General features: G+C 39.6%; 1 protein-coding gene and 1 long non-coding RNA gene across 9 annotated transcripts in view; one reads left to right on the top strand and one right to left on the bottom strand.

Annotated features, from left to right (window-relative positions):
• Positions 1-23,789, bottom strand: part of LOC123970206 (chromodomain-helicase-DNA-binding protein Mi-2 homolog) — a 32,727-nt gene extending 8,938 nt beyond the window's left edge. Inside the window, exons 1-5 of one of the 8 annotated variants that reach the window (XM_046048118.1) lie at positions 23,469-23,788; positions 23,242-23,308; positions 16,728-16,825; positions 12,512-12,704; positions 9,170-9,556 (exon numbers count right to left, since the gene is read on the bottom strand). In XM_046048118.1, coding sequence (XP_045904074.1) covers positions 9,170-9,256 — 87 coding nt within the window. In that variant the 5' untranslated portion in view covers positions 9,257-9,556; positions 12,512-12,704; positions 16,728-16,825; positions 23,242-23,308; positions 23,469-23,788. Of the gene's footprint in view, positions 1-9,169; positions 9,557-12,511; positions 12,705-16,727; positions 16,826-23,241 lie in introns of all 8 variants that reach the window. The other 7 variants (XM_046048121.1, XM_046048125.1, XM_046048122.1 and 4 more) reach the window with 7 other exon arrangements.
• Positions 23,790-24,648: 859 nt separating this feature from the next.
• LOC123970208 lies at positions 24,649-26,338 on the top strand. Its single transcript, XR_006824907.1, has 3 exons — positions 24,649-25,176; positions 25,358-25,447; positions 25,788-26,338. It is a non-coding gene; the product is annotated as an uncharacterized LOC123970208 (long non-coding RNA).
• The last annotated feature ends 545 nt before the right edge of the window (positions 26,339-26,883 follow it).

The raw sequence follows: 26,883 nt of genomic DNA, 5'->3' as shown, positions 1-26,883 counted from the left end.
ATTCCCACAAGCCATCACTCTGATGAACAGCTGATTTCTGCCTCACAGTGTCAGGAACAACTTCTGTGCAATAACCCAGTAACTCTGTCTCCAATCAGCCACCTGTTTACTGGTTACCACTTATTATTTATTCATCATTCTCTATTTCAGAGCTGTTCATGCTGTTATATTGTCATTTTGTATATTGTATATACTGTATGCCAAATCCACCTACCTCAAGTATATAACACCTGCACATAATACTTATTTATTCCGGCATCCTTTGCACTCTACTCCTTGCACTATTGTGGCAATCTGTCCACACTGTTTTTGTTTATAGTGTGTATATACAGTATGTGATCTCTATACTGTAGCCTGTGTGTGATTTTATTATTGTATTATTATTGTATTGTAAGTAAGCACATTGTGAGCAATATACAATCCTGAGTCAAATTCCTCGTATGTGTACACGTACCTGGCAAATAAAGCTGATTCTGTTTCTGATTCTTATTCTGATCAAAATCTGCAAGGCCCACATATATCGCTGTATGCTGGCAAGTGGTTTAATGCTTTTTGGTGTCTAAATATTTTAGAATGTGATTACTGTAAGCCCAACAGCTGAAAAAACGGGGCGTTTGTGCTATGAAAATGTGAAATGTCTCTGGCTAAATTAGGGGGTGGCGTGTGTAGTTGCAGCGCTGTCCACGTGCCTCGAGTTGAAAAAACTTCAACTCAGCAGGAAAGCATCTGACGCCATTGTTCAACTGGATTTGTAAATTAACTGCACTCTGTCTGATCGCCCTGTTTGCTTTTCGTGGTTGTAAACTTTTTTGCACTAACTCCTTCCCTCCTCATTGTAGCAGCGATCCGTGGGAGAAGGGACGCAACAGGGAAGTGAAGGAAGAGAGGGATAGAGAACCATAAACAGCTGTTCCTCGGTCTTCCACCTGCTGATTTCAAGTGATTTTTATTATGAATGCTCTGATAATATAATCTATCTCTACTAAATGTAAATAAATAACGCTTTGTTTGTGACAGCTAGCACCAGGCGTTGTCCAATGTGCTCAAGGTACCAAAGTAAGCACTGCATAGCACTATTATGCATTTCAAGCCCACAAATGGGTCCGTGACCCATCTTGGGTCATGCCCCTACGTTTGAAAAAGACTAAACTAATCACTTAATCTACTGATTGTTTCAGCTCTCTAATCTGCTGTCAGTTTCATGTTGCCCAGAAATTTCCACATTGATAACTGTACAAAGGCAATGTTAACTTTTCAAACTAGATTTTCAATTGTTCACAAAAAAGTGAAATAAAATGTGGGTAAATTTCATGACTTTAGTGTTGTTATATATATATATATATATATATATATATATATATATATATATAATCATTAAACTGAACAACTAAACAACTTTTAACATCACCATCATGTTCTATAGTATTCAGTGTTGGCTGGTTCTGATTGGTTGAAATCTGGCGTCAGAAGTCATGACATGTGTCCTTGTTATTTCATTGTGACCAGAGCTAAAGCCAGACAATCCTATTACCTGGTCATCCTGCTAACAAGATGCTGCTCTGCAATGTGTCTCTATTTAAAGCAAACTAATTGCACGTTTTCTAGAACTTCCTAGAGCGCTTGTTGTCTAAACTCAACTCTTAGACCATGACCTTAACGGTCAGACATCTGTGGCCTCATCTACTGTGTGAGGGTGTACTTTCACTACGGTTGAGAATGTGCTTTGACTGCCATACCAACGAGCCTGGCGTTGTGGTCAATGTTGCATGTTTGGTACCCTGTAGACCCGGGTTTGAATCCGGGTAGGATGACTGCTCTCGCCCTTCACTACAAATGGTGTCAGAAGTGGGATGGCTTGCCGTGAGGTCATCAGAGGCGTGCCCAGTGTGTGTGACCGGATGAGGTGCCTCCAGGGTGGGGCACCCCGGGATGGGAGAACTGTACCATCACTACAGTTGAATGCGCTTGGACTGGCATTGGCGTTGCGGTCAAGGTTGCATGTTTGGTACCCTGTAGACCTGGGTTTGAATCCAGGGATGTCCCCTGGTGTTTGAATCGCAAGTTATTTTCCAGGCACCAACACACTATCGAACCAGATAAGCTTACAAGTAGGCAATATGAATTCATCACATAATATGCAATGTTATATTACTGATTTAAATTACGATATAGTACAGTTTGGCATAGTGTGTTTTGGGGGTAATTCAGCAGAGCAAATATCAAACAGATCAAAATAGTTCATCACATGAATGCAAAATTTGCCATCACGCAGTCCAGATCATTTCGTTCCAACATTGGCCACAATGTCCTAATACACCTAAAGTTATAGTGACTGTAGTATAAACAGCATTGCAAAATCTCTTCAAGTAGACAAATGTGTGTACCTGACTGATATCGTCATCATATTATATTGTCTGTATTGAGTTAATTGCTTCTTATTTTACATGAAATAAATAAGATTTGGTCTATGTAGTGAATGAGGACTGGACATTTCTACTTATTTTTTAAAGTGTTTATTGGCCCTAAAACATCAGTATCTCTTGGCAGGCATCTAAACAGAGCTTGTTGATTTCACACATACTCTGCTGTGGGTTGGGAAAGTTTACCAGTTAACTACCAGATGCATTAAGCAAAAATACAATGGAGCAAATGCAACAAGAAATCTTAGACACAACACAACATTTTCCATGTCCTTCTCAAATCAACTTTTCCTACATCACTTCTTTCAGTTAGCTTTCATTCCCAGTCACAATGCAAACATTACTGGCAGCCAGGTGCATAATGGGACAGCAGAAACACACCTCCAGTCTCAGCTGACTTGTATGTCTGTACTGTGTATATGTGCTGGATTCTGAATGAGCTATGTGTGAAAATGTGTCTCCAAACACACACACACACACACACACACACACACACGCACACACACACACGCACTCACACACACACACACACAGATACCCTAGCTTTTGGGGGTGGGGGAAGAAGTCTGACGCTCCTGATTTTGCGCATGGATCCATGATGATAGAGAAATATAGGCTCCCCCCGTTGTTCGCACCCTGTTCCCAGGAGGAAATTTAGATTTAAAAGATAATAGTCGTCGTCAGGGGCGGAGTTGATGGCTCACTGCAGAGGGAGCAAGGACCTCTAGTGGGTCCTTATACAGTGGGCACTTAACAGCGAGGGAAACAGAAATACATGGCACAGGCTGCAAGCTTTTAAGCGAACTTTAACACCTGTCGTTCTGTTCATTTGGTCTGGACGAAAGGGAAATAAATTATACATTGTTGCATTTTAGTTTTGGTTTTTACAAACGAACAAAGCGTAGTAAGGATGAAGTTATATAGACTGACCGGTAACTCGTTGATTGGACAATACAAATGGACTTGATCTGGCAAAGTACAAGATCTTTAACAGCTTTTGACCTGTTAATCAGGGAAAATACCTGCGGTGATCTGCACAGGAGGTTACCAAATGCTTTGCATAAATATATACATGGCTTATACATATCAAATATAAGATTGCTTCCTGAACAGATTTCAAAATTAGCAGATAATAAAAAAACAGAAATAATAAGCTAACTTACGTGTTTTTGATCTCACCAGAATTCAACTGACAGCTTTCACATTAGCCCAGTCCGACCAAATGCACCAGGGATCGTTTTAACCAAACCAAACAAGTGAGGTGTGAAAACACCCTAAAACTCCCCCAAAAAACTATATAACTATACCCCCTAGAGGGTGGAATCAACGACAATACAAATAGGCCACAGTGTCCACGCTGGTGCTCTTTGCTGCGTGAGACGAGAACCTCTTGGCTGTCGTGGGGGCTCGTCTCTGCAGAGGACACTGACGTGACCTCAATGTGACTTTTGCCGCAATCAAGACACACAAACAAACATTATTCAGAATATTCAACTCAGCAATAAAAATGCATGTTCAGTCAGTCAGGTTGGGTCATTTGTAACTGGAGAGAACAGTATGCCACAGGTTGTTATTCTGAAAATGCTCTTATTTCCAATCAAGCCCATGAAAACGGCAAAGCCAAATAATTGCTTAGTTCATCTCTCAATACTTCTGACTTCCTTTTCTGTCTGTGGCTCTCAGCCCCATGAATAACCTATCCCAGTCTGACCTAAGACATCTGATTGTATTTCAAACAATTATTGTGTAATCTTGTGTATGTAGGTGTGTGTGTGTGTGTGTGTGTGTGTGTGTGTGTGTGTGTACGTGTAGGTCTATTCATATATACAGGAATGTGACTTATTTTCTACATAGAGTCACTACCTTAGATGTTTTTTAAAAACGTACAGAAGTATTTGCCTGTGTCTTAATTTGGAACACTGTGTCAAGTGCATGTCAGTATTTCAGTGACTAGTTTGAGGTGGGTACATTCTTGTCCCACTTTTGTTTCTTCTTTTTTTCCTCATTATTATTAGCGTGTCTCTCTTGATTATTTGTATGTTCACTTTAACAGAAAAACTGGCAATGTAAATCATAGATGTAAACTGTTTAAATTTGCTCTATTCTCTCAATAAAAACACTTTTTAAAAAGCAATTTCCCAAAACATTTAGACACTATAGTTTTAAGCAAACATTGCTTAAACAATTATAGGGATTATTTACAGCCGTGAGTTAATATATAGGCTACAGCAGAAGGACGATGTATGTGGGATTGACTCAAACTACAGTGCTCATGTTCGTCGCAGTCAAGGAACGTGTCATCCTCACATTGGATGCATTGGAGGTCTATGGCACAGAGAATAAGATATATATGGCTTTGGCTATACAGATAATAATTATAGGATCAAGTCATTGTTTCAATCTTTTGATGGGATTTGATGACTATAACAATATTTATTAAAATACTCCATAGCTGTGGTGGACATGATAATACACATGCATAAAAATGTGAAATGAACACAAACATTCTTTAATAGGTACTGGATTACATGTAATACATGCTAGAGGTCTGGTAAATCTTAGTATTTAGATATATACTGTAGTATATACACAGTTTAATACCTGTATGTTTAGAAGTATGAAAGTTTCAAGCTTAATGTATCTTACAGGATATTTAAAGAGTTCAAAGTTGATTTTAGATTCTTTATAATTTCTATAGTTGACATACAAAAAGCAGATCTTGGGTGTACCAACCGACACGTACACTCAGTGACTATATCGTCTAAGCTGATCAAGGGATTTGCTGACAGCCTGCTTTAAATCAGTAGTCCTGTGTGGAGTCAAACCAAACACTTTGCAACCTCCTCTGGGTGTTAGACAAGATGGACACATGTACTGGGACTGGGGCACATGTCTGTAAAGTTTGGTAGTTTAACAAGATGGATCAGTTATTCATTATCAAACATGAAAGAGATTATCTGCCAATAAATCACATATCACTACTCCGAACTTTCATACTGTGGTTAAAAAAGAAATTAGACTGAAATGCCTTTAATTATGAGGCCAACGGCTGTGCATGTGTGCTCTTCAGGTAATTTTTGATTAATCAGAATTTGCATTTCTGAACAGATACAGATGTTTGTGCTACTTCATCATTTTATTACTCCAAGTATTAAATATTCATGTGGTGTTTTCATGTGCTTATGTAAAGCTCCAGATGTCAAAAAACATTGCACATGCAAAAGCAAACACTAAACAAACACGGTCATGATAACTATACATTAAAAGAATATTTAGCCATTTTTATAAATATATTTTTTTACAGTTTAGAAATATGATTTTTTTTTTTACAGTTTTGTTTATAGTTAAAGTTTTATCATGCTATTAACTGCCTCTTTGTGTTCAGTAGATACATGTGTGTTTAGCCTTGCTGGGCACTGGGAAAGAGCTAGTGTTGTTAGCATGTTAACTAGTAACCTATACTTGAAAGAATCCCCTGGGTTTTTTTCAGATTCAGTTAAGTGTTCCACACAAAGGAATATCAAGTCAAACTGGTTGAAGATACTCTAAAACTTTTCACCTCTCATCCAAGAGGTTCTCTGTTCTCTTTCACGCGAGGTCTTCTAAAACAACAGTTTAATGATTTTGAAGTTGTTGTTGGAAGGCACCTACGACAGAGCTAGGCTAGCCATTCCCCTCCTGCTTTCAGTCTTTGTGCCAGGTTAAGCTAAACACAAGTGGACACAGACTTAAAACTGATATTTAATCTTCTCATCCGGCTCTTGGTAAGAAAGTGAGTGGACTTGAAGTGGACTTGCTAACCATGAGTTACCATGCAGTCTCACTACCGCCCCTGCCTGACAAAGCCAATAAAATCTGTGTATTGTATATCTATGTGTATTGCTCTGTTGCATCTGCAAAGTAGCTGCATCTGTACCTCTGTACCATAATAATATTCAGATTTCCCAACTCTTTGGCCCATACTTAATAAACATACACTTTTTTAAAAAGGCAAATGATCCATTCCCATTAATGTATGAGCCACATATACATATCAGGCTCAGACAAACAGTTGTACACTGGCTCCACTATAAGCAAATAACCTGTAATGTAACATCTAAAATAACCTGAAGTAAAAGCCTGACACGTCTAAGTCACAACAAAGCACTGCCAACTCACAAGATCACATGAAAACACTCTGGTCCTTCTTGCTGCAGCCTCTTATATGTCTCAGCCCACAGTTCACTAACTTAGTGATAAAGTGCTATATCAGAGACACCATCCTACTGTTACTTACCTGAGTGCCTGCTGTCTCTGACACTTTGGTGAGTCTATGTGAGGACAAGTGCATGTTTCTGCAGAGGGGATTAACTGATGTAGCGTGGATCGAGGGCTATTTTTTGGTTCGGTACTCTGGCTTGTGATCTGAAAACACCTACAGCCACATTTAGACAACCAACCACTAAGCTACAACTGCGCCGTTTACATTGGTAATGACATGTTTTGCAGAATCTGAGCTTTAAAGGAACCTTAAAACTTGGTATTTCTTCACAACATGAAATATTTGTTCATAAATAAGCAATAGAATAAAATTCAAAGCTAATCTTCATCATGTGTTGTTTTGGTGTCTATGTGGCAGCATAACCAAACAACCCTTTAAATGTCATCAGATTCTGACTTGTTATTGTTAAATCTTCCTTGGTTCAGGGAAACATGCGACATCTCCTTTTTCAAACAGCTTTGACCACCTCAAACCAGAGACTGTTCAGACTGTGGCAGACAATAGTGTGTGTATCTAAGATCACATCACTTATAGTAAGACGCTTATTAAGGCATTTAAGGTTAAAGAAAAATATTGAAATGTACACTTGCAGCAGATTTGCGGACAGCAGAGTCTAGAGATGGAAGAAAAGATATTTGTCTTCTATCTCTCCATCGTAACCCTATGATCATAACTTCTCTATTTATTTAAAGGACCATACCAGTGTCTTTGCTAAGCTAAACTCTTTATCTATAAATCATGGAAATGCATTTCAAATGCAGTCCATACAAATGTTTTATTCTTGAGTTTATTTTTGTGTATGAAAAGCAACCACCAGACAATGTAACAATGTAACTTTAATTAAAATAAACGCAGACTGGATTTTCAATGTGATGGATTGCAGAATTCAGCTAAGTTTTAATATAATTTATTTTATAACAGTGGAAACCAGTGGATGCCTGGAGCAGTAGAAAATGCAATATGTCATATAGTATCAGTAGTTTTCAGTACATGGGCTAAAGCCTGCAAAACCAGATTTTCAACATGTTGACCCGTGTATTATTCCTCTATCTATTGTTTTTATACCTCAAAATAAGGTTAGCTTAAAAATTTAAGTAAAATTGCTCAACTTTATATTCATATTCATATTTGCTTTGTTACGTTTTAAATATGGATGGATTAAATTGGTGGGATATGACATGCCCCATTCAATAAGCTCATTCATGATGTTAATGCTGGACTGACTGTAGTCTACCATGGAGATGATCTACACTGCACAAGGGGCAGTGCACATACAGCTGGTGGCATCATTAAAACAAGATCATTATTAAGAATGATTAGCATGTATGTGTTATCCATTAGCTGTGCGTTATTGTATCCTCAAAATATTTTTTTTGTCCACACAGGTTAGTATCAATGGATAACTGCAGACTGTGGTATAACCAAAAACAGTCCTGCTAAACAAGAAGTTTGCATGTTAAACATGCAGTCTGTGGGCATCCTCATGGTCTAGTGGTCTAAATGCGTGCCATGTGGCCACCACATCCTCTGGGTGATTCATGTTGGGGTCCGTTGTTGTGTGTTATACTCCTCCTACTCCTATTAACCTCATGTTTTATGTTTGTTTTCACTTTCAACTGTCAAATTAAGGCAAAGGAAAAAAAATACACATGGAACCTGCGTTCTTTGAGTCTGATGTTCTAGTTCACTTTGAGTGGACATCACTATATGTAAGCAGGTGTACCCATGGATCAACGTTTATAAATATAAACTAATGTGGCCTGTGCTCTCATGAAGTTAGTTTCCCCCAAAATTAGGATCAAGTTGGATAAAAAAGCTTTTAAAACTACTTCCACCTGAAAAATTGTACATCTTGGTGAATGGTTTTGTTCCTGATTAATTGCTTGAACTTAATTTAGATAGTTCTGAAATAACTTAATTAAAAGTTTTTTTTATTTTCTGGGTTTGGAGGGGTATTTTGCCGTTATTATACATGGTGCATGCACACGACACTGAACTGGCATCAACCACTCGACCACTGACAATAAGTAAACTATATATAACTATATTGTTTTCATAAGAACCCAAACCTTTAATTCATGTATGGCATGCCATCATGACCCCGTTTCTCTTCATGCTAAGTCCCTAACTGTCTACCTCGAGTCCTCCCTGCTGTCAGAGAAAAACACTTTATAGTCTTATGCATGTGACGTAAGATGAGGCAAAGTGAGGTGAGGCGACGTGGTGTGACGTTCAATCCCCCAAGTGAGGAAACAGTGATAAAAGACAGCTGATACTGGAGGCCGACATACAAACACACAAACACGCAACCTCCTCTATAGTTACCAAGATCAATTTACTTTTGCTTTCTGACAACACAAACAACATCTTTGTACTCTTAAATCTCTGTAATCTGTCCAACTTTAAACTAGTTTTAAACCTTAATTGCAAAAATTAATAAATAAATAATCCTACAGTTCTTACTGGAGTTTAGAGGTCAGAAACGCACCTCGGTCTTGTCTTTGGAGCGAGGAGCGTTCTTGCCGTTACTGGCCGTCCCCCTGGCCGGAACCACAGTTATCTGCTGTACTGGCATGCTGCTGTTTCAAGGCAACGCTCTGATATTACTCCTACAGCATTCCCAGGATGCCGCGCCTTCTTGTCCTAAGATCCGCGTCCCTTTGTGTGATCTGCTCTCCCATCCGCAAGCTGTTTTCAGGTAAAGGAGACGGCGCACCAATCCAGATCATCGAGAGGAGCGGTGATGGAACGGGATCAGGTCACCGTGGCAACAGGAGGACAGCTCTGAAGATGGTGGGGTGTGAGGTCGTCATGGCGACTAAGAAACTACTCAACAGTGCTCACCACCTCCGCTTCCTCCTCCACTACCCTCCTGCTAAGAGAGAGAGAGCGAGAGACAGAGAGAGGAAGAGTTGAGATGGAGCTGAGTAGTTAAAAAGAAGGCAGGAAAAAATGTGTTGTAGTTGTGTGTGTGTGTGTGTGTGTGTGTGTGTGTGTGTGTGTGTGTGTGTGTGTGTGTATGTGTGTGCGTGTGTCTTTCTTGAAAGGGTGGAGCCAGGATTTTGTCGTGCTTGCTGGGTAATAAGCATACGGTCCAGGAGGATTAGGGCTTAGACTAACCTCAATCTCCTCCTCTGACCAGTGATGCTGCTAATAAGCTTATGCAACTTGTACACATGGGACAGCACACACACACACACACACACACACACACACACACACACACACACATGCACACTTGGCCTGATTGTTCAGGGACTCGCTGGTGAGACACACTGTGTTGATAGATCTTAAGCCACCTCATTTCTTCTCTCATATTAAAGGCATGTTAGTCGTCTGACTGGCCATGAAGTGAAACACCTACACAAACCATCAGCATTTTCACATAGTGTGTGTAGGTGTGTGTGTTTGGGTGGTGAGGGTAATCCTATTTCGAACTGTAACAGGCCATGAGGATTATGATTGATATAACTGGAAAATGGGTGACTTAAAGTGACCAGTGAAGGGCAGCGACTGACTGAGGTGAAAAGGCAAACAAGGCTTGGTGATCTCATTAACTTTATTTTAAAACAGGGCTGACATATATTGTATTGTTTTCGGAGAGTCGACAGTAGAAAGGTGACAGGAAATGAGGTGACAGAGAGATGGAGAGCGATCTGCAATGCCACAGCTGGACTCAAACTGGGGGATGCTGTGATTTCATGGTCAGCTCCTTCAGCCCCTAGACTACCGGAGCATGCCACCCTTTTAAGCTTTTACCGCTGTGGTCGAGGTTGGAGGTTATAAACAATAAAGTTTGACAGTAAAGCTGTATTGTAAACTGATGAGTCAGGCATAAATGGCTATACTGATGTTATTTTTTGTGTCCAGTACAAAAAGTGGCCAGCCCACGTGGACTTGGTAAGGTTGCAGTTCACACATAACTTCTTACAGATGTTGCATTAAAAACTCCTGCACAGGTGATTTCACTTATTTGGTTGATTAGGCCTCTGCTCACGACTGTGTGGGCTCGCACAAACTGTGTTTGATGGACATCTTCCTGCTTTGTTGCACCTGACCGGGACAAATTACACCTTTATCATACTCATTAGTACACAGAGCCCTGTGACCTCATTTTCTTCAAAGCTACCACCACCTTCAAACTGTGTAGAGGTCTAATCAGAGCAACCGACCTGTGAAGTACTTCAAAGTTCTTCTGCTTCTAGACCTCTGAATCACTGCCCACATCTCAGATTTTTCAGTGCTTCATATAGGTCTGGTGTTGCAGTTTCCCTGGTTGGAAAAACAGCTGAGCCAACAAGAGTTTCGCAGGCAAAGAATGAGGACGCCATCTTCCTATGCCAGAGCCAGAAAAATGTAGATATGCTATACGTTCTAAATTGCATATTTTTTCTTTTTACTTTTATTACGTACAGCAGCTACCCTTAAGAACTATGCACTGTTGCATGCTGTATGCATACAACTGGGACACACTGCTTTGTCTTAACAGTGCACCTTGAACTTTGACCCTCTTGCTAATGCTGCGCAGAGGACTGTGGGTCAAAATAGCCAGAAAAGCATTCCGGCTTGTATATAGAAAAATTTGACAGGATGCAGTAGGATATGCTACTATATACTGGGACATACTAAATATTTTTCTGGCATCCTAAATAATATGGTAGTAAGGGTATTGGAACGCACCCCCAGAATAGCTACAAAAATGACGACAAGCACGGATGAGATTGTTTAAAGTTGACTTACAGGTTTAACACCATTTCAATCGACATATTTGTTTGATTTGAAAGCTTAAGTTAACTGTGCTGCAGCTTGCACATCGCCTGAAAATTATTAAAAATCGATTCCGCCTACAAGTGGACTCCTAATTTCTTCTTAACTTTAGTTACAGTTAGCTCTCTGCATATGAGTGGGCTGTGTTTGGTGGTACAAACTGATGTTATTGTTATCTTGATGACTTCACTTTGAGTTTCATTTTAACATTTGTAACATTTTCCTACAGACGAGTAAGGTGTGTTGAAGAATTTCTAAGCCAGCGGGCAATAAAGTACTGTATTTTTTTGTATTATAAACAGACTGTTCTCTACATTTTTATCTGGTTGTAGTTTTTTTGACCTTTAAACTTTGCTTGGGTTGGTTGGGCAATGTTGAACATTTGCACAGAGAACATTCAACAGCAGCAGCCTTGTTATCAACAAGCACTGCTGAGAGGAAAGGCGGTCAAATAAGTGTCCCAGACATGTATATATGCCCACACATCCTTTTGACATACAAACAGGTGCATTCATGCACATCTTTTTTATACACTCAAATTTTAAAGAAGAGTCCTATATCCCTATATCACACCAACATGTGTGGCACGCAAAGCTTCAGTTCTTTTTCAGATGACAAATGGATATGTTTAATGTGGGCACAAACATTTTTAAACATTAAAATATCTCATACCATCTGGAGAAAGTCCTACACTGGAAAGCAATCATAAATCTTAAAATGAACACATTCATTCATTTTAAAAGAGCATTTCAACTGGTAAACACACACACACACACACACACACACAGGGCTCATAAATAATTAGGGTTAATATGATCTCACTTGAACTTGAGAGGGGATGTGCTAGTCAGCTCTTTGCAGTTTCTGCAAGTGTGTGACAAAACAGAGAGAGAGAGAGAGAGAGAGAGAGAGAGAGAGAGAGAGAGAGAGACAGGGTGTGTGTGTTTGTGTGTCATGTGTTATGAAGCTGCTGTGTAATAGTCAACATCTAAATGCTCCAGTAACAGACTCTGGGTAAGTGAGTCATCCTAATTTCAATTCATTGTGGGGACGGGGATTTCACCTTTTGTAAAGAAATGTGATGATTTTAACAGATGAGGCGTTTACTGGCTACACACAGCTGTGGCAGCGGGTGTAGATGGCATCTCTGCTGACTGAGCTGGAGGTGTGGACAATCGTGTTCTCTCTCCTGGTTTTCGCCCTCTTCACACTTACTGGGATGCTCAGTGAGGAATGTGCACACGTGAATGGTACGACTGCGTGCACACACACACACACACACACACACACACACACACACACACACACACACAGAATAGTATGAATTGTTTAACTTCAACACAGTGCACTATGCATTTATAATAACAATGGATTTTGAATTACATGAGTACTTTCACTTTCACGCAGGTTTCTAATATGGGTGGAAAAAACAGAAACAACTGTAATGTAGTTTATGTAAAGTTAAAACTAATGAAGTCTAATACAACAATGCTTCAACAAATCCTACCTCGTGCAGGTCTACAGTATTACATTCATGAGTTTTAGCAAAGTATACCAATTAATGTGGCAAAGTGTGTATATATATACTAAAAGTATTTTTGTGCAAACTAATAAACACATCCTACAATATCAATTAGTGTAGTTAAAGCACTACGAACTACATCCCCAAAATTTATAGTGGAATTAATTCAGAGTGTATCTGAGGCAGTGCTTTCTCACGTGCATAGAGGACTACCATATTATCTTTGTTCTGATCCTAAATTCTGTCCAAATGTCTTCTTTAAAACTTTATTTTTTTCTGTCTAATATTTCGGTTCATTACTTTTATTTCTTAGACACAAACCACAGCTTCCAAAATTACTATACAGTTGAATCAACATTGCTCCAAAAACAGTTTCAACAAAACTGAACATTATAACCTTTATGAAGATTAGCCTTATTACGGAGATTCTTTATTAGACTGTTTTAGTTAGGTGTCCCTAAAAAATGGCCATGTTGAGTGTTTAACACATGTGTATAGTGTGTTCCCATAGTCCAAGACTGGCGATACTGTTGCCTGTACAATCTTTTTCTACTTAACATAGATAGGCAGGACTTATTCCTTTAAGGAAAACCACATGCAACATCTGTAATTCCTATAGATGTTGAATGGAGGTTTATACATGACGTTGGCAACAGTCATGAACAGACCTCATGCAATCTAAGATGTATAAAATAAGCCATGTATAGAATAAAATAATGTATATAATGTATTAAAAAATCAATAAAATAATCTTAACTCAAAAGTCCACTTTTTATTGGAGATTTTCACTGCATTGCACGTTCTTCAGAAAAAGATAGTAAATGGACCTCTGAGTTAAAATAATCACATCATAGACTGTTATTATGACTGTTAGAGACCCTAAACAGCACAAACAAGCACTAAACTAGTTCAGGAGTAATGTTCTTCTTCTTTCACTTTGATAAAATTGTTTATATTTAGGTGGAAAAAACCAATGGCAGTGACCATGTTTCTCATTTCCTAACCCTCAGAGACAAAAACACAACCACAGAGTGAACAGCTGATCGTGTGACTTCAGCGGGCAACAGCGAATCTTTCTTCCTGTTTGCTGTTTAATGAGGACGTGTCAGCCAAAGCCTTGTGTGAGAGTGTGTGCGTTATCAGTTACCAGAACAAAGTCTAAATCGTGACCTCTGAATGTGTGTGTGTACTTTGTTATAGGATCCTGTACTATTTGCTTCCAGGATGAGGCACAAAGGAGTGGCCTAGTAGGTACACTGTAAAAAGAAAGAAATCAATAAACAAAGACCTGCTTCAACAAACTGTTCTAAGACAGTGTCTCATGCCTGTTTTCTTTCCTCTTTGAGAGTGTGTATATCTGTAGATACACACGGGTCCTTTTGTTTTGAACTTCTGATCTGAAAATAGCTACTGTGATTCTTCCACTGGTAAGTCTCCCCACACTTTTCTTATTGTTTGCTGCTGATTGTGTCATCTCTGACTGAAGCCTACCACTCTGGAGAGGCTTTTTAATATCTAGGTCAGACACAAAAGGTGTGCTGGAAGGATCAGAGGAAGTGCTCAAATTATTCAGCAGGGATCAAATACTGGGGCCTCTCAGTGATAGTATGAGATGTATGTTTTAGAATTGACTTTAAAATTCTATTGATTACTTTTAAAGCTCTTCATGGCCTCTCGCCTTGTTATATTTCTGAACTTTTAGTCCCATACACACCAGCACGTACCTTGAGATCCTCGGGCAGAGGTCTGTTGTCTGAGTCTCGACTGAAAACTAAAGGGGACAGAGCGTTTGCTGTCAGGGCCCCGAGGCTCTGGAACAGCCTGCCTGAGGAAATCAGGTCAGCTGAGTCAGTGAACTCTTTTAAGTCCCTTCTTAAAACATACTTTTATAAGAGAGCCTTTCCCGATCTTATTTGACTTTATTTTATCCCTTTTATTTTATTGTATTTTACAAATTTTATATTTATCTTAAATGTGTATTTTAGTCTTTTCAATGTTTTCATGCTTTTATCTTGTATTGTTTTTGTATTATTGTCTCTTGGGTATTATTGTCTTTACACTTGTTAAAGCACTTTGTAACTTGTTTTTGAAAAGTGCTCTACAAATAAAGATTATTATTATTATTATAATATAAAACTGCATGGTGCAACCTATCTGTTAATGTATTAACATTATTATTAAACAGCATGTTTTTGTAGGGATTCATACTTTACTTTACTTTGTGGTAAAGTTAAGAAAGTAAAAATGTGGTTAGTTAGACAGCAAAGGCATTTTGATTGAAGTTAGGTTAAGGGTTTAGAAAACAGGGTTTGATCACAAAATTCTGCTGAAAATGAAAAATGTATTGTACTGAAGTCATATTCTCTCAGTTCCCCAAAAAAGTTTCCAAAAACTTCTGTGTTGTAACTTTGATCTTTGATTCCAACATTGACTGTTTTATATATGTGAGCCCTGCTTCCAGTTTCACCCAGTTCACTCATACTATGATACTACAGTGCATTTCCTAACTTTGCGATACTTAAACACCGCATCGGATACTGCTATGGTTGTGTGAACTGATCTCAGAAACTCAGAAATAGAAGATTGTGCAGTAAAATGTACCATAAAGCTCCCTCAAGACCAGGAAGAAATATTCAGCTTTGGCAAATTTGTGAGCAATCATACAGTAAGCAGATACAACCCAGCACTACATAGAGCAGTGCAGGTGCACTGAGGAGCAGGAGTCATTATTGAAAGGGCTTAGCTTCCTACCTACCTACTCAAAACCAACAACACACAGACGTTAGTTACAGGTAACAAGATTACAAGGCCCCCTAGTGGAGGCGACATGATACTGCACCAATGAAAAAACTACCTCTAATGTCTGTAACACAAAATTGTGGCTTTTGTGCTGACACATAAAAACAATTTTTGTATGTGGATAATGTGTATTTAAGCTAGCAATAACCTGTAGTTTGAGCATGAATTCCAGTCATGTCCTAATTTTATCCATATTGTATATTATTTTTTGTTCCAAACCTATGATTTCTACATCTCAGATTTGTTAAGTGGTTCAAATAGTGAAAGGAAAAGGTTGATCCAGTCAGATCATCAGGCTACACATGTAAAGCAGTACAAGTTTGCCCACAAATGCAAGCCTGAAACTGGTTTGGCAGCAGGTGTGTAAAAAATATCCAGAACAAGTTCAGTTTTCTGTGCCCAAACAAAATCTGTGCAGCGTAGTTAAGCTAAAATCTAGCAATTGAGCAATTTTAGCTTATTAAAACAAAATATTAACTTTAACATTTAGTTTTATATCCAATAGCCCTGTTGTAGTTGAATATATCGTGCCTGGATGCTAATAAAAAATACCTCAATAAGGGTCATATGTACATATTAAGATTAAGAAATGTTATGCACATTGGTACCTCATATGTACATGTTTATAATATGGAATGAGCTTTCTAAATGATGGAAAGACACGTCTTTGATCATGTTTCAGAAAGATTTTGAGCCTTTTTACTTTATAAATCTGGCAACAATACAAAAAAATACAAAGTGTAGATCCTAGTTAGGTACTTTTAATTTTTATAATTGTTAGTAGTTGTCCTAGTGTACCTCTTGTAGGTCTATTTTTTGAAAATGTAACAACACAGTAAGACAGAATAGGATTTCCTAATAAGTTTGTGTTAATGTGAAGATGTTACATAATGTAATGAAGTGCTTTGTGTTGGGTAGTTGTGTAGATGGACCAGCCGTTCTCTGGCTTTGAGCTGACCTTCATCATCATTGCCTTCGTTATTTTTTCACTCTTCAGCTTGGCTTCAGTCTGCATCCAACCAGAAAAAGAACATCCAGGTATACACTCCTCTTCTGCTGTCAGACACACACACACACACACACACACACACACACACACACACACACACACACATACACACACACACATACACACACACACACACACAGACAAATGTCGGCTTTTCTAATGCTGTACACTGTCTCTTTCAGAAGAAGGTGTCTATGATGCAAAGAAGTCAAGGTCGTCTAACAGAAAGCTGAGAGTGATCACCAAGCAAGCTGGACAGAAGCCATAAAGTCAGAGATCTCTATCTTGAGCTAGTGTACTACAGGGTTTTCAATGTACTGTGAAGTTCTCACAATTGACTCATGATTAACTAAAAACATTTTTCAAATTAAATAATGTCATTATGGCACATAGTGTTGAGTTTTCCTAATAAAAAGGCAACAATAAACTCCGATGTGTGATTCAGTCTCCCTCTGACCTAATCAGTAACATCTTATACAAATGTGGACATGGTCAACGGGTGGCATGCAATCATTGTTGTACAGCAGGAACAGTTAGATATGTACATCAAAATATCACGTCACTCAAATTTTTAGTGTGAGAGATGCCAAAATTTAGTTATTGTCCCCCTTAACTTCTTTCAGTTGGGTTTTGGGTGAATCAGTACAATCATCCTTAGTAATCAGTTGTAAAAACCAGCTAATCTTAAAAATCTAGCTGCACTGATCTGAGTTTTTCTCACTTTTGACTATTAGTTTGTGGTCAGTAGCTTCATAACCTACACAGACACTAGCTGGTTTTGGAAAATTCTTACACTGAATGTTACTGCGCAGGCAATGGTTCCTCTAAGGACGCATAAAAATGCCTATTTGCTGGGAATAGCAGACCCCCGATATTGGTCCTACCTCTGTCCTTTGGCGTCTATAAAGTATTTGATTGTTGGGTAGATCATTACCATTCTGCAGCTGTCACTATCCAAAAATGCCCTAAAAATAATCTAACATAGTACATAATGCTCTATGTTTCTGTTCAAACTAAAGCCATACTTTCAAAATCTGGACACCCGGTTTGCGTGTCCAGAGAAGCCGCTGTGTCTGGGTTAGGATTTAACAAACCAAGTGACTTTTGGCCCCTGAAGCCCCATTGGGGTGACATCCGGGGGCGGGGGGGGGTTTAGAGGCAGCTCCCTGTTGAGCTTGCCCCCTGACCCCTGAACCCTCCGTCAATCCTCCACAGTCAGCCGTCTAGTTGCCGACACGGAGGGGCGGAGGCGCTCAGGAATAAAGATAAAGTTAATCAACCATCGTGAGGCTCCATCTTTGTCTTCACAGAGTGCGGCAGGAGAAGAAAAATCCCCCGCCCGACTCATTTGTGCTGAGTGATGTGTCCTGATGTTCCATACTGTTAGTGTGTGTATTGGGTGTTCACTACTGTTCACGTGTATATACGTCCATTGGGGTCTGTAGTGGGCAATTGGAGATAAAGGGTCTTAAGAGTAATTAAGCTCTGCTAGCTGGCTGCGGCCCTCATTAATGCTGACGACCTTACAGCATGACAACAGACCCGCTATCACTCTAACGATGGACAACAAACTTACCATTCAGATCACAATCAGCACTACTACACACACATATACACACAGTGGACTACACCCAAAAAAATCCAGACATCACGGCACAAAACATCTCTGCTACTCAATCTGTCACCTGCACTCCTCTCTGCATCCACTTGAATGAGTTTACATTAAAGGAAAACTATTTTCAATACAACTTGGGTCATGTTTTTGTAGCTCCATAACAGCTGGTTATAATAACATTATCAACATCACTAAAAATAGGTGAAATGGGGAAACAAAGACAAGCTTTTTAAGAAATAATCACAAGCTTTTTAAAACACATAAACATATGCTCACATAGATGGCACACACGGTCATGTATGTGTTTAAAAACGATGTGGGCCATATGGATAAAATCCTTTATCACGGTATACGTAATGTTACATCACAATATCAATTAGGGCTGCAACATACCATTATTTTCTTATCAATTATGGTCAACTTCAATCTGCCAATTATTTCCTCAGTTAATCAATTTAAAGCTTTGTCAGTAAATTGTCAGAGAATAGTGAAAAATGCCTATCACAATTTCCCAGAGCCAGATGTGACACATTGACATGACTTGTTTTGTCCAACCAGCAGTCAAAGCTCATAGATATTCAGTTTACTGTAATATAATACAAAGTAAGGCCAAAATTGTTACGTGTTACATGTGAGAAGCTGAAACCAGTTTTTGTTGTCAATCAACTCATAATTGAAGCTCTTATATCATTATATATTGTGAAAGTACGTCTTGCCAATATCCCAGAAAATCAGTCGAGTTTAAGAGTGTCTGGACTAGACAGGTACGTCTGTTTAAATACTCGTTATTACCATACAGCAGTTCTGCTGCCCACAAAAGTCTCATAAAACCAGATACATCAAAAAGATAGATGCTGACACAGTATTGTTATGACATAATCTCGGAGAGTAGACTCATTTATATTATCTCAAGGTATATTTATCGTTATATTGCCCAACCCTAATGCTACTCATATGCTACGGCCTTTGCAGTCACAAGATTTGTATTCAGCAGGACACTTACGGGAGGCTTTGGACTGATGTATTGGACAGCCCTCTCCACCACCATCATGAAATGAGAGAATATCTTTTTGTCACCTATCTGTATGTATAACAATTTGTCCGTGCTAAGTGTACCTGTGTACAATACAATAACGTTCAGCTCTGTGGAAAAGAAACACGAGTCCTTTTATAATGCACTGTTCCTCTTAACAACTGTTATCAGAGAGGAAGTTCTTTATCTGCGTGTCGCTGGTCAGGAGATGATGGGACAGGAAGAGGAAAGTGAAAATTCAGGAGGGGAATAGAGGCTGAAGCTTCCTCTGTGGTCGTAAAGATCACAGCGTCTAGGAAGACCATGACTACTAAACCAGTAGCAATAACTGCAGCTCTGCAGTCAAACTCTGTCAAAGTCTTTCTTTCTAATCTACAAAGCATTCAAAATGACCAGACAAGGAAAGGAAAATATGATAATGTATGCTATTGCACTTGTAATTGTTCTAAAAATCAGTCTATGAGGTAGAAGGTAGGTTTATTTGTCACATTAGATTAGGTTGTATAGTGAAATTTAGTTTGTAACTCCCTTCTGCTGCCTCTGCGTAGCAGACAATATGCATTAATATAAAAGCAATCATAAAATGATAAACAGAAATAAACTATCTTAAATGGAGCAGTACTGAGGATGAATTTTAGTATAAACGTCTGATAGCTTGGGGGAAAAAGTTGCCTTGCAGTCTGTTGGTGCGGCGGCAGAAATCTCTTCCCAGAATGCAGCAGGGTGAGCAGGCTGTGGCTGGGGTGGGTACTCTCCTTTAGTATCCTTTGAGCTCTGTGTAGGCACCTCACCTCACCTAAAATGACCTAATATAATATAACTATTTAAGTAATTTATGAAGCAAAAACACCAAACATCTTCATGTGATGATTTGCTGTATTTCTCAGTTTTGTATCATTGTGAACTGAATATGTTTGAGTTATGGACTGTAGACAGGACAAACAAGACATCTAGTGTCAGCACTCTGGACTTTGGAATTGCGACAGGCATTTTTGGTGGACAATTGGTACCAACAACGCTAATTATCACATATCAAAGAATAACCTTTAACAGTAGAAAAGAGATTCCTCTATGCAGCGCAGCGGTGCCAAACTGAAGCAGTTTAATAGGAGGTTGCCCTCTGTGTGCGTGTGTGCGTGTCTCTCTCTCTCTCGTAGGGGAGTGTTTGAGCAGGCTGGGTAATCCCTGTAAAGACGTATAATCCCCAGGAAGAGCAAATATTACAACACGCTCTACTTAGTCACACGGAAAACCTGGTGGGGAGAATTCGGTACAATTCACTTGTTTCTGTTTTCAAGGGCAGAGAGAAAGAGACAACAGAGAAACTGAGACTTGGCAGCAGTTGGATGCAGCGGATACCAGGTGGCTCTGAATGACAATTGAGACGAAATTAGCATATTCAAACAGGGAAAATAAAAGTTTTTTAAAAGACAATGGCAGCTGATATGCAAAGTGCAGCTCACCACAGAAACAAACTACATACCTCAGCTGAGTGTTTGCGGCAGGATGACTGTGTGTGTGTGTTTGTGCATTGGCTAAATCCATGAGGAATCTCTGTCATTTCAAGCAACATTTTTGCAAACACCATAAAGCAATAAAAGCAACATTTCCAAAGACATAATGACACCGACACCGACACTGACACTGACACACACACACATCACTAAACAACCCACAAATGGAGAGACTCTTTTTTCAGCCTCTTTTGTCTATTTTTCAAGGCTAAAGAGAGCTGATGGTCCGAATGCTTGTTCAAAGTCTCTGTGACTATATTGAGCCCCCGGTCCATTAGTGTCCTGCTGCTTCTCTAATCCTCATTCACATGTAATGGCTGACATTTCATCTTAATGTGTTAATTCATTAGCTGGGTGCTGAATGCAGAGTCTCAGTCCACAGAGACGGCCGTAAGCAGACACGCTAATGAGTCCCCACACCGTCAACTGCAGAGCTAATGCCAAGTGAACTGGGTTACCTGCTGCAAGAAAATCCCCTGGTATACCACTGACAACCTGCATGAGAAGTAGGGCTGGGTATTGTTTGAATATTTATACAAATCATAACGTGAATAATATTATATAATTGTTCCCCCATATTTTTTTGTGTCTTTTATAAGTAATAACCAAAATTGTGATCAACGTTAAATAATTACACTTGAATGACATGTACACAGAAAAGATAGTCTGTTTACTTTTCTGATAATTACATCACTGCATCACTCATAAATGTTCAGACAAGCTTAGTATTTGGTTATTTGTGATGCTACAGTATATACAGTATATATATATATATATATAGTTTCAGTAATGAGACGCTTGGAGCAGAGCTGTTTTGCAGGCTGTGACGTACAGACGGAGAGCATCGACAGCATGGTGTAGGGGCATCTCTGTGTAGGAGTGTACGTTCAGTCACACACCATGCTTCTTGCTTTGCATTCAACGACATCAAGCTCGCTCTAGCCTGACCTTTCTCACACATCCAAATGCCATGTAAAAAACAGTCTGCTTGTATGATCAATTTAGAGAGAATTTAGATTCAATTTTAGAAATTCTGAATTTTAAATATTAGAAAATATGGGTAATAGTCTGGAATCACAAATATTTTTCCATACTCTCTTTTCTTTTTTCCCCATACTTATCCAGACCTGGAAATGACTAAAATGTAATTGGGAACCATTTTTTACAAACACACTTTGGCCAATGCTTAAAAAAAAGTACTACTGTTCTACACTCAAACCTAATCATCACACATGAAAACTGACTGGTGATTAAAGAACAAATCATCTTCATACTCAGTGGTTTGATACACGGTGCTACTGAGAAGATGCTAACAAAGTGAAATTAACTCACTGAACTAAATAATTAAGTCAGCAACCATTTTGAAAAGCCAGAAGTTGAATTTTAAGATAAGACTCTTCCCTAAAAACAAAATTCTTGCGGTAAGAATTGCTTTTTATTTAGAAAAAAATTAGATAATGCAGTTGTAGCCATTTAATTACATGCCTACAAACAAACCCGCCACAAAAAGACAGACACTCATGCAGACAGACAGAGACAGTAGACAGCATCCCAGACAGACAGTCAGACTTCTTTGAGTATTGTTAGTCCAGTGCCATCATTTCATTCAACCAGGACCCGGCCCCAAAATGCTCAGTGCAAACACCCCCCTCCACCACCTCTACTACCACCCCAGCACCCGAAAGCCCCCCCAAGATGTGTGTGCTCTCCTTAGTGCGGGGGTGGGGTGGGGGGCAACTGAGGGAGGAGGGATCTGGCTCTCCTCTCAGTCTTGAAGAAGCTACTACTATCAGCGACAGCTTACTAAATCTTTGCTCTAGTGATATGAGTGATAAATCAACATTGTCTGCTCCATCCAATCTTAAATATTTCAGTCACCCATAGTTGCGCGCGCACACACACACACACACACACACACACACACACACACACACACACACACACACACACACACACACACATTTATGCATACACAACATGCAGCATGCATGAGAGTGTGTGTTCAAGGGGCAGTTAGAGGATAGGGAGGGGGCTTCCTGTCATTTGAATTACCCTCTACATGTGGGGTCAATATGTGCAGTGTGTGTGTCTGTGTGTGTTTGTGAGTGTGTGTTTCAGGGGTTGAGCTGGGGGCTGCTGTGGGCACCCCACCTCTCCCCCATGCTCCCCCTCCCTCTAAAAGGCTGTATAAAGGAGGTGGGGGGAAAGGCACCTTTGTCACTTTGCTCTCATACACAGAGACAATCACTCTCTCACTGGACACACAAACACTTCGGACGCACACAATCCTCAGGGACATACTGATTATCTTGGGGAAAAGAGGTCCTTCTCTCTGTACTGGATTCTCCCGCGGCGTAGGCCTTCTGGACTGAAAACAAAGGAGGAGAAAGAGAGAACCGAAACACACTGAGCATCATCAGTCCAGCTCGCAGCCAGAAGGACTCTTAAGACTTCTGGAAAATTATATTTAACTAAGCTCCTCAGAAGCTAACAGCTGCTCAGCCATGAGGATCTTCAACTTGTTCTACCTGCTCCTACTGCTCGCAGCTTTTGTAGCACAAGTCTCCTCTGCCAGACCAGGTAAGCGTCCCAAGTTCCCAACTCTTTAACGTTACCGTCCAGATGACGTTAAAATAGACGAGGACAGTTAAAACATATAACCCGGGTGAACGGTTTTAAACAGCGTTCTAAAACGGTTACAGGTAACCATAGCAACGGTACCGTTACTACTACTTCTTGCAATGTTACATTAACTGGTGAAACACACCTAGCTTAATCAATTTTAAAAGTTAAATCAAATTAAAATCAAATTTATTTCTTGTACATATCTTTTTAATAATAAAAAGCTATCTATAAAAGCTATATTTATCTACGGTAAAATTACGCCCCGTCAATAATCATGTCCGGTGTAGCTAACGAATCCGTTCAATGTATGGCGCGTTCATGACTCATCATTCAGTCCGTAAATAACATACATAACGTTAGACTCGAGGGCGAAAACCCGTTACTGTGAGCCTCCTTGTATAAAGTAGGGCCTATGTCAACAAGCCGTGGCAAAAGAGCTGCAAATCCAACTTGGTTATTACATCTAAATGAAATCAAACAGTTACGTTTTGACACTAAGACAATCGAATTTGCTAACTAAAAGTAAAAAGAGGCTATTTTTTGTGTCAACCCCTACAAATAGGCCTACATAACAAGATAAAACGACTAGGCTACTTTATAGGCTTAATTTCCATTTATCTGGTTTGAGAATGCGTTTAACATGTTATTAACAGCAAATTTGCCAACATGTTTTGAATGCAGCACTATTATAAGTAACATGCGGTGTGTTTAGGGTTTATATGATAAAGGTTCATTTTAATATTAGTCTTTCCAACTCTTTTATTTATTTATTTATTTTTATTTACAAATGGGGCTACAAACTCCCCATGTATGATTAAAGTTTTGCTGGAACTGGGAAAGTAGATATCTTGCTGTCGTAGCAGGTGCGCTTTTTGCGCAAATCCAAGCTGCTTTGCGGTTATACCTCGGCCTTATTGGCGGAGACAAACAGCGGTTGTTAAACAGAGACGCTTTGGGGCTTGAAGTCGTGATTAGAGTCATGTGATGATGGAGAGGATGGAGGAAGGCAGAGAGGGAGGGAGGGAGGGAGGTACAGGAGCGGAGCGCCGCCGGGGATCACATAGCGACCCCAGTGAGTCCCTTTGTCCCGGGTTGGAAGGCACTCCGGCGCGCTTTTGTTAATCGCGGTGTTAAAACGCCATGCAAATACCCGAGCTTTATTAACATGACATGGAGTAGCAGTGCCAAGTGTAAAGAAGCATACCTCCAGGCGTGGGGAGCAGTTTCTTTCAGGGGGAGGAAGAGGGAGCCATAAAGTCATCTGGCAGTTTATCTCTTCCTGGGCTTGGCTGGCAGTCTGTGAACCGCGGGAGTCAAAGTGGATTTATTAGGGACGTTTAAAAATAATCATGTGTTAGGTCTGTGTGTCCCAGTTTATTAGAGGGGGGTGGCCTTGCTGTTGGAAATTGGTCCAAACAATAAAAGCCATGAAAGTGAGCTTTTCTGTGGTCAACAGAGGCTAAGTTAGGCCATAATTAGGGCTTGTTAGTTTTGAAATTGTGCTTTCTGGGGAAATGGTGACTGTAGGAGGTGTTGTTTTTATCTCTTTTGGTGCTAAAAAGCCCAAGCTGAGTTTACTCTTCTCCATTTGGAATTAATTACGCCTGTCAGGTGATATGCAGTCCACCTGCAGACATAAATCTTACTTTTACACCCACAGTTGGATTTGATAAGCAGTTCATTCCTGGTAGTGTAGACTACATATAAAATATATATATATTCCAATTTAAACAGTCTGCTTATCCAGTGACTTTATTCTGCATGTTAGAATTAAAGCATCTCTTTCTTTCAGATTTCCTGAACCTGAGGAGAAAATATCACAAACACCACTGCCCACACAGACGCTGCCTGCCTCTCCACTCCAGAGTACCCTTCCCCTAAAGTAAGATGTGTGCATTCATACATGTGTTTCTGTGTAAAAGGGGTTACGAGCTGAGCTGTGTGATACATGGAACAAAACCAGGCTATAGAGCTGGCAGGTGGCAGTTAAGAAGGTGTGTGTGATTAGTGGCAGAGGTGTGTATTCACGCAGAACAGGAGTGCAAGGGGTGACAGGCTCACATAAATCTCACTAACGATGAAGAGGAAGCCATGAGGAATGTTGTGGGGGGGGGTTCAGCTTTAATTTTGACCTGAACACGCACAGTTGCTTAAAGCTGTGTTTATCTTACCTTGAACTTCTTTTAGCAGGACACTAAATTATGTTTTTTCCCCCATTACAGGACACAAGAATGAGGGTGACCTAAAGAAGAGAAATATGAATACGAAGCGACTGCAGTGTGGCCCAAATACCATGGATGAGTCCCAGCACCAAGACATAGATTGTAAAGTGGGAAAACAAGTCTATGGGGCACACTGAACATGCCATCCAAAGACTGAAACTGCAAAAAAGCTGTTCAAAATCAAACTCAGCTTTAGCTTGAGCACAACTGACTCTTCATTCACAACAGAATTTTAATTAATTAAATGTTTTGGCATCCTGGTGGCCACAGGTCTGGGTCTGTCCAGTTGCAAGCACCTTCCCCTCTTCGTCCACAAAAGCCAATAATTGTGTACTAAACAAAAAGGGGGAAAGGATCCACAACATCATCTGTCATCAAGCATGTTCGACACGACTTAAAAGCGATGGACCAAAGAGCTGGAAACATCTTAGTGACTGCAGCTACGATGGACAGCATTCACAATGTATTCCTACAAAGTGTTTATAATGCATGTATGCACTTCAGAAGTTTATTGAATTACATTTATGTTTAAATAAAAATATGTATCAGCATAGTGTTTTGTTTTTATTGTGTTTATGTGTTAAGTAAAATGACAATTGACTACAGGGTTAAAGTAAATGTGCAACTTTGAGGATTACAATAAGCCAGCCTTCATTTAAATTTGGGATACTTTTGGTTAGGACAGAGTAAAACTATATATTTTTATGTGTGATACCTGCAGTACTCTGGATAACTCTGGGCTCCAAGGAGAAGCCACATGGGACAGAAGTCGTAAATGCTGCACTCCCTGTGGAGTTACGGACACCAGAGCATGAAGAAATCACAATGGGACACAAACACCAAAGGCTCAAATGACGTCCTCAATATTTTGTTAACGTAGATTCCCGTGATTGTTGAAATTTAACACAGAAAAGGCGAGGCGGGAAAAGGCATTCACACCAAGCTAACGTTGACACTGCAGTGACTCTACTGTTTGCGAACCTTTCTTTTAGATCTCACAGTACATTACAGAAAATAAACACTCGCTTACTTGGCTTTCACTCAAGTATTGTGTCAACTGTCACCCTGAAAAGTCTTCAAATAAATAAACAAAAGC

The sequence above is a fragment of the Micropterus dolomieu genome, linkage group LG04 (assembly GCF_021292245.1).
Source record: "Micropterus dolomieu isolate WLL.071019.BEF.003 ecotype Adirondacks linkage group LG04, ASM2129224v1, whole genome shotgun sequence".
In the NCBI taxonomy this organism is placed as follows: Eukaryota; Metazoa; Chordata; class Actinopteri; order Centrarchiformes; family Centrarchidae; genus Micropterus; species Micropterus dolomieu.
The sequence above is the reverse complement of the archived record's forward strand: the minus strand, read 5'-3'. Positions and strand labels throughout refer to the sequence as shown.